General features: G+C 36.2%; 1 protein-coding gene across 1 annotated transcript in view; it reads right to left on the minus strand.

Annotated features, from left to right (window-relative positions):
* Window positions 1–9,346, minus strand: part of LOC106873476 (armadillo repeat-containing protein 2) — a 50,563-nt gene that overhangs the window by 12,144 nt on the left and 29,073 nt on the right. The window contains exons 11-13 of the mRNA XM_052965884.1: window positions 5,662–5,715; window positions 3,859–4,004; window positions 587–686 (exon numbers count right to left, since the gene is read on the minus strand). Of these exons, the coding sequence (XP_052821844.1) occupies window positions 587–686; window positions 3,859–4,004; window positions 5,662–5,715 (300 nt within the window). The remainder of the gene's footprint in view (window positions 1–586; window positions 687–3,858; window positions 4,005–5,661; window positions 5,716–9,346) is intronic.

Below are 9,346 nucleotides of genomic sequence, written 5' to 3' on the forward strand. Positions count from 1 at the left end.
CATAAAGATGAATGAAATGCTGCTAAGCATTTTGTCTGATGTGCTAACAATTCTGCTAGCTTGCTATCTAAATAATAATAATAATAATAAGAGTACTCAGAGAGCGCAAACCTTCACCAAGGCAACACCAACATCCTCTCAACGATTAGCCAGAGATGATTTTTAAAATTAGAATATCTGAAATAAACTCGACTGCTTTCACAAACGAGAATACTAATAATGAACCTGACTGCTCTCAAAAATTAAGTAAAAAACAGGAAAAATAATCCAGAATCCTTGTCTAGTACCAGATTGATCTTAAAATCTAATCAGTTTGTGCCAGTCACGAGGCCAAACATACCTGAAAGTTTCATCTGAATCCATCCAGTCGTTCTTGAGATATCTTGTCCATGGACAAACAAATAAATAAACAACTGAAAACTTAGCGAAGGTGGAGGTAATAATGATAAAAATGGTTTCAAATTTTGGCACAAAGCCAGTAATTTCAGGAGAGTGGGTAGTTAAAATGATGATGATGATGGTTACATTGACATATTTTATTGCCCCAAACAGATATAATATCTAGAACCATTAAAATATATTTTACCTGTCTCATTATGTGTTTGTTTAAAGCTCGCAAAGCTACTGGATAATGTTGTCTCTGGGCAGCAAGCACGGTACAACAATCTGTATGAAGACTGATCTTACTAGAAGACAGGAAAAAGAGAATTAAAAAAATAGGGTTAATTAGTAAAAAAAATAAGTTGATAACAATGCGATATGTTAATTTTTAAAAAATGGATTTCACTCTTTCACTAAACTTTCAGACATTCTTTCTTTCTTTTACTTATTTCAGTCACTTGACTGCAGCCATGCTGGAGCACCACTTTTAGTCAAACAAATCGACCCAAGGACTTATTCTTTGTAAGCCTAGTACTTATTCTATCGGTCTCTTTTTGCTGAACCACTATGTGACGGGGACGTAAACACACCAACATCGGTTGTCAAACGATGGTGGGGGAACAAACACAGACACAAATAACAAATACATACATGCATTTATATATATCTATATATATATTATATTTTTTCATTTACCAAATCCACTCACAAGGCTTTGGAGTAGGACTGAACCCGGAATCATGTGGTTGGTAAGCAAGCTACTTACCACACAGCCACTCTTGCACCTGTATATATCTCACAGGTGCATGTGTATTTGTGTTTGAGCTTGTCCCCTATCATCATTTCACTACCGTGTTGGTTTGCTTAAGGGTACAACAAAAGAGAGACCGATAATAGTATCAGACTAAAAAAAAAACAAATAGATAAGTACACGGGTTGATTGGTTTGACTAAATTATTCAAGGCACTGCTCCAGCATGGTTGCAGTATAATAACTGAAACAAGTAAAAGATATGTTCCTTAAACCTCACATTGATCTCAACAGATAAACCTAATCTTTTGATTCAATCAATATTATTTTAATTCAGCTTTCTTGAGAGACGTTTGTCATAAGTGTACATTGAGCAGACAGGAATAAACGTGTTCTTACTAATAACTATCCCAGTTTTGTTTCAGACAAGCTTTTAGATAATGTGTCATTCTTTTTTAAAATTTGAGGGAGATTTGGTTACCATTGATAGCAGGTCGAGCAACTACATAGAAGCTCATTCATTTGTTTGTTTCCTGCTTTTTGGTGGGGTGGTGGTGCAGGGGAGAGGAGTTTGTGTCTTGTTGTATTAATGTGTAAAGAATTACCAAGATAGTAAATACTCCAGTTTCCATTTAAGATTAAACGATTTAAACAAGATACAAGTGAACATGGATGTTAAGGATCTTAATTGAAATAACATATTCGTATTGAAATTGTTATGATTTTTGGACAACACTGGATAAGGGAAGAACATATCTGTGTTTTGTGTGCAAGGTTTCTGTGTGTTCCTTTATCATTCTTCTATGTAATTTTTTTTAATTTTTGTGTGTGTGTGTGTGTGTGTAACATGTTGAAACTTCTTGGGAGGTACAAATGTAAATTCGAAGAATGATTTTTGTTGTGTTATAGCACAAGCACATACACAGAATGAAGAAATCGATGTGTGAGAGAGAGAAAGGGAGAGGAGAGTTATGAATTTCTGTTTTAATTTATTAAGGGCTATAAAGTTAGAGATTCATTGATCTAAACAGAAGGACAGAGATATTAATGTATTGCTATCAAATAAATAAAAAAATCCCAGAACAAATAAGAAACAAAACAACCACAAAATCTTTACAAACCCAAAGAACTATTAACAATAAAATCTGCCCAGTTACCTAAGATCAATATTCTCTTTATTTAATATAATCGATATTGATTCCTTTTGACTGTGGAAGATGAGAGTTTTTTGCAGAAGAAAAGCTGTATAGTTATTTGGATCAACCACAATATATTGGTTGGTAATTATCTCATTCCATTTCATTTATTTTCCTTTCATCCATCTGGTGTGGAATGAGAGGTAGCAACTAATCCTGGTTGTTCATTGAAATAAAAAATAAAGAGGAATGAAACTTGATATTTTAGGCAATATTTACAATATTATTTTTTACCACACATAAGAACCTTTCTTTGACTCTGCTGGCATACTCAGCATTACACAAGTGCTGCATTCCTGCAAATTTTGCCATAATATGGAATTCGTTCTCCTCATCATCATCATCGTTTAACGTCCGTTTTCCATGCTGGCATGGGTTGGACGGTTTGACTGGGGACTGGCAAGCCAGGAGGCCACATCAGGCTCCAATCTGATCTGGCAAGGTTTCTCCAGCAGGATGCCCTTCCTAATGCTAACCACTCAGAATGTAGTGGGTGCTTTTTACATGCCACCGGCATAGGAGCCAGTAAGGCGGGCCTAGCAATGATCAAGTTCAGTGCTTTTTACATGCTACCGACACAGGAGCTAGTCAGGGGATACTGGCATCAGTCACGATCAGTTGGTGCTTTTTATGTACCACCATCACTGGAGCCAGTAAAGCGGGCCTGGCAACGAACATGTTCAGATGGTGCTTTTTACATGCCACCGGAACAGGAGCCAATCAGGGAGTACTGGCATCGGTCACGATCGGTTGGTGTTTTGATAGTTTCAAAAAAGTAAAACTATAAACCTTAGTACATTATAAAATATAGTTTAGTTCTATATTTAAGAGATGAGGAATTATTAACATTATTTACATTATTTACATTTGAAGGATTTTTGTCCTCATCTTGTTTGTTGTTAACACGTTTCGGCTGATATACCCTCCAGCCTACGGGCATATGGCGTAGTGGTTAAGAGCGCGGGCTACTAACCCCAAGGTTCCGAGTTCGATTCACGGCAGCGACCTGATTAATAATAGTAATAATAATAATAATAATAATATATTAATAGTAACATCGTTAGGAATGAGAACCCAGGTTCGAAATTTCCCCAAGACACCTGACGAAGGCTGGAGGGTATATCAGCCGAAACGTTGTGCTAACAACAAACAAGATGACGACAAATATCCGTCAAATGTAAATAATGTAAATAATGTTAAAATATAGTTTAACTATAAACTTCTAATGCTGTTATCATTATCATTTAGTGTCCATATTCCATGCTGGTATGGGCTGGACTCCAATGTCTGCTTTGGAAATTTTCTACAGCTGGATGCCTTTCCTAATATCATACACTTTACAGAGTGTAGAGGGTGCTTTTTCTTCCATGGTCTCCACGTAACTCACAAGACAAAATCCTCTGACAGAGTCGGGTGTAGTATTGAGGAAGAAGGTGTTTTGCCAAGTGTTGAGTGGCTAAAGTATGAAAGAAATCATTAAAATTTAAGAATCACTTCAACAGTAATTAAGGTAAAATAAAGATGTTTTCACCTGTATATTCTGGATATATTAAGGATTAGGTCACCGTCATCCAAATTAAGCTCCATAGCTGTACTCAAAGCTGGAATAAGCTCACAAGCGAGAAGTCGCTGTCGGCTGCTGCTAGCATCTACTAAATTCCGTAGACAAGCAGTTAACTATTTATATACAAAAAAAAAAAAAGAAAAAAATACAGGTAAATTATTAAAAATAAACAAAAACGAAACAAATACAACAGATTATCAATATATTTCTTCTATGAAACAATACAAAAAAAATGTAATAGAGAATATAATTGATTCACCTTACTAAAGTATATTACTGGTAGCTATATTATACATGTGGGTGTATACGTATATAGATATAAATCATATACAAAGCTGTGTGATTAAGAAGCTTGCTTTGCCACCATGCAGTTTCAGACAAGCGTCTTCTACTATAACTTTGAACCAACCAAAGCCTTATGAGTGAATCTGGGAGACAGAAACTGAAAGAAGCTGGCGAGGAGTGTGTGTGTGTTTCCACTTTGTTTTGACATTGCATGGCAGCTGTAAATGAGCACCATTGTTATACAGGTGGCATTGTTGGTCTCTAATCATCCATGTAAACGCCTGGCCATGAGGAAATATCTTATTTTGAAACATGTGAGGGTTGGTGACAGGAAGGGCATCCAACTGTAAAAAAAAATCTGCCTTAGCAAACACCATCTCACCCATGCAAGCATGGAAATGTGGACATTAGAATGATGATGCAAGGATGAACTAAATGTAGTCCTATATACCCACCAAAAATCATGGATGGTCATGGCTGGAATGTCTAATCCTAAGCCTACTCACTAAGAACTGACTTGGGGCTGGACAACAATACATAAAATGATTTCTTTCGATCAATCAAAATAAAGCAGACACAAAGCGGATTTTCTATACAGGAAGACTACAAAGCAATGGCCATAGTAAATATACTTATTACAGAATATCAGAGAAAGACTTCACTGTTGCAGATTTCTTTCACTGTGTCATGTTTGCTTTTCAAGTTAACTTTGGTGGATGGATCTTATTTTTCTTTTTTTGTGAGTTATTAATTTTACCGAAACAGCAGAAGTGTGACGATAAAAATCGATCTTGTTATATGCAAGACTGAAGCCATATTTCTATATTTCAATCAATACACACACACAGACACGGCTATATTGATCTTATTGATACATCATCATCATCATTTTATATCCATTTTTCACAGTCAGAATAAATAAAACAAGTCTGATCCATCATAATGTCATGATACATTTAACAGTCCATCATCACATAATACACACAATAGAGAAGACCAACAATCTTTGTTGTTGTTGTAGTAGTAGTAGATATTATGGTTTACTTAAATATATGATGGCTGTCCACTTGTGACCAAGGAAGACCATCACTGACCATTGTCCATGCAATGCCTGTGCATGAAGTTATTGCATCTGTAGTTGGCTTCACCCAGATCACACACACACACACATTATACTGGTGTATATACATAAATATATAAAATATATTTCTTCTGTATCACCACATGCACATCAATAGATTAATCTTTATTAATAAATGGTTACACACACATACACATTAATAAAATGTAATATATTCCACTGGTCGGAGTAAACAGCCACACACACACACACACACACACACATGCAAACAGAGATGAGTGCATACATACTTATATATATCATCATCTTCATCATCTTCATTTAACATCCATATTCCATGTTGGCACACACACACACACACACACACACACACACATTAGTAACCAAATTATAATACACTTCACCTGTATTAGTAAATGTCCAAGTTGTTCTTTATTGGCACTGGGTACAGATGGATCCTGAAAATAGCAACATTATTATTGATGAAGCAAAAATCTAGTTATATTGGACAGTTATGTGTTTTTTTTTTCTTTTCGAATTAAAATTAATAACATACACACAAGTATTTACTGAGACAAAAATCAATAAAATGAATTAACTGAATTCTTTAATCTTCTTCAATGCATCTCTGGTTAGAGAAGTACACTTATCAATTATTCCTCAGCCATCACTACACAAAACATGTACGCAAGGTAGGATGCATCAAATGCACACACACATTATAGACAATGCATCTCTCTTATTCACCAACTGTCTCCAAAAACAGATCCAATAACCAAGGTATACTTGGTTACTTCATCTGTTACTGACAAAAGAACCTCCACGTTGTCCCCTGACCAGCTAGAAACTGCTGTCAACTCCCTTAAATAACATTATACCATCTTAATAACGACACACAAAACAAAGTAGTGTAAGATGTACAAAATGTTGGGATGGCCACAAGTAGAATGCTTTTGATATAAATTGTGCTCAGCCAAAGCTGACCTGGGGTTAAACATCAGCAGCTGATACAATGACTGGTGTTGCTCCTTCTCCACCTTAACCCTATGGCAGCATTTTCTTTTCTTCATTCCTGGTTCCCACTGAGGATAACTACCAAGCACTACCAATTCCTTTTTCCTACAAGCAGTGATTCCCAACCATTTTTTGCCTATATACCCCTTTGATTCCATTTTACTCTACTGGACCTCAATAGCCATTTGATGTTTAAAAAAATGCTATCATCATCATTTAACGTCCTCTATGCTAGCATGGGTGGATGGTTCCACAAGAGCCGTCCAGGCTGAAGTCTGCGCCAGACTTCTGTGACTGTTTTGGCAAGATTTTTACAGCTGGGTGCCCTTCCTGACACCAACCACTCAGCAGAGTGGATTTAGTGCTTTTTACGTGGCACAAACACAGGTGAGGTGAGTAGTGTTTTTTATGTAGGACAAGCACAAGCGAGGTCAGTTTTGGCATGGTTTTTACAGCTGGATGCCCTTCTGAACACCAACCACTTTACAGTGTGGACAGGTTATGCCAGCTTGCAATACAGAGATCAAACCTTTAACAGGCCAATGAAGTAGTGGTGGTGACTTAATACGTAATATTTATATTACTCAAGGTCTGGTGGAAGCTTTTCCCCCTTCTATTTCCTCTTACTAACTATGGTTGAATTCACTTCATTCTATAGTAACTGTGAAACAATCAATACTTAATAACATGTACAAACAATGTACTTAGAGTAACAAAGCTGATTTACCCGATACTATGGTGATAATAAAATCCAATTGTCAACTATAGACAGTACTATTGATTAAATAGATATTGTACTATCATGTTTGACACCAAACATCACTTCCTATGACAATTTTATTGTGAAGTTTCAATGAAGGTATTTTGTTTTATTTTATCTTTAAAAAAAAAATTATTTTCACGAATTGTATACAAGTCTGCATGAAAGAGGCTTAGGTATAGTTGTATGGTCAACAAGTTTGCTTTCCAACCATGTGGTTGTAGGTTCAGTCCCATGGGTCACCATGGGTCAGTACTTTCTATTATAGACTTGGACTGACTAAAGTATTCTGAATGGATTTGATAAATGGAAACTGAAAGAAGCCTGCTGTATGTATGCAAACATATACGTGTGTGAATGTGAGTATTTCCTTGTCTTGATATTGTATGATAGCTGTAAACAGGTGATGCTGCCATACAAGTGGTGTCATTTGTTTCCAGTGTTCTGTGAAAACATGTCTGGCTATGGGGAAAATATTACCTTGCCAGGAAACAAGTGAGAGTTGGCAACAAGGAGGGCATCTCATAGAAAATCTACTTTAAAAAACTCTAACCCATGCTAGCATGAAAAATGGATGTTAAAACGATTATGATGAACTATGAAGTTTAACTTTAATTTCTATAGTGTTAATCAAATAAGTGATATATCTTCTCTCTTTGCCAGCTGATATTACTATATATCTCTGCTAAAGCAGGACACTCTCTATCGTACCTCTCATCACCTGACATAAAAGCCGCTTCCCTCAATTCTTCTCCCTGCCTTAGTTGAAGGGACTTGTCTTGCAAGTTACTTGGTGACCTCATTAGTGCAAGTGATATATAAAAAAATCAACCAGCATATTCTGTAAAGTGCTTTGCTGTTAGGAAGGGCATCCAGCTGTTACAACCTCATCAGAACAGACGCTAGAGCTTGGCACAGCCCTCCAGCTTACCAGCGCCTGTTGAGCCATCCGACCCATATCAGTACGGAAAATGGACATTAGATAGTTTTAATAATATTCCTCTGGCTAGGAATCCAGTCTATCACATGTACTTTCTCCGATGTCTTCCAATTCTTCCAATGGTTAGGTAAACTGGGGTATGAAGAATAGAGTTCCTACCCAGAGACAACACTTCAAACCTCCTGAGTGGATATGAAGAGAAGAACCATAAATTCACAGACTAATAATATTTAATGATTCACATCTACAAGCAAGATATAGTAGAGAGAGAAAAAGGCAAATGCTGTCTTGGTTAACCCTTCTGTTACTATATACCTGTTGCAATATACTGCTTTTATTTCAATTAATTTTGAAATTAATGAAGACTTCATTAAAACAACTGACATAATTATGCAAATACTTGGAATTGATATGATATTTTGATGGAAGGGTTTAACTCAAAGCTCTTTAAAATAGGAAATCTGTAGCATAGGACCAGGGATGGTCTCAGACAGTCTGGAATCAAAAGGGTTAAGAACTTTGTTTTGCAAGTGGGTTTTAGTTTCAATTCCACTGAACAGCATCTTGGTTAAGCATATTCTATTGTAGCCTCAGTTTGTCCAGTACCTTGTGAGTAGAATTTAGTAAATGAAAACTATGCAGAAGCCTCTATATACACACACATACCTTTTGATCAAAGTATATTACCAGTGCTTTGTGAATGAAATCTTTCACCATCTTCATCATCCAAATCATTTTACATCTGCTTTCCACATTGCATAGGTTTGTGAGTCATCATGAGCCATGTCAGTTCTTATATGGAGTTACTGGGCTCTCAGTTGCACTGGAGGTCCACAACTTGCTCTATTTTGACATGGGGTCTATGGTGGCTGGATGTCTTTCCTGTCACCAACCTCTTTACAGATAGAGTATACTGGTGGCATCAGCACTACAGAGTTGTCATGTCCTCAGCAAGCTCTTGTGATATGTTCTGCATTGAGTTAGACACTCTTTTTTCACTCTTGTAGTAAACAAGTGATTAAGCCTGTTGTTCCAATTAATGACTATTGTTCACAAATTACAATCTATATATATAAAAATGAGAATGTGTGTCTGTCTGTCTGTGTGAATCCCTAAAACTCGAGAACTACGCAACCAATTTCATTCAAATTTTACACATGCCTTACTTAGGGTTCCAGTTGTGTTTTAGTCAAAAAAAATTATTAACTTCTTGCAGAGTTCGAGCACACGGCAACATAATATCTCCTCCACTATTTAAGTATTACGTGTCAAAAGTGAAACAAAAACACTCATGTCAAATACTTTCACTTTAAAAATGAAACTATTCCACTAACTGAAACAATCACATTTCGATACTGTAGTGACAGATACTTTC

Source organism: Octopus bimaculoides, chromosome 2 (assembly GCF_001194135.2).
Source record: "Octopus bimaculoides isolate UCB-OBI-ISO-001 chromosome 2, ASM119413v2, whole genome shotgun sequence".
NCBI lineage: Eukaryota > Metazoa > Mollusca > Cephalopoda > Octopoda > Octopodidae > Octopus > Octopus bimaculoides.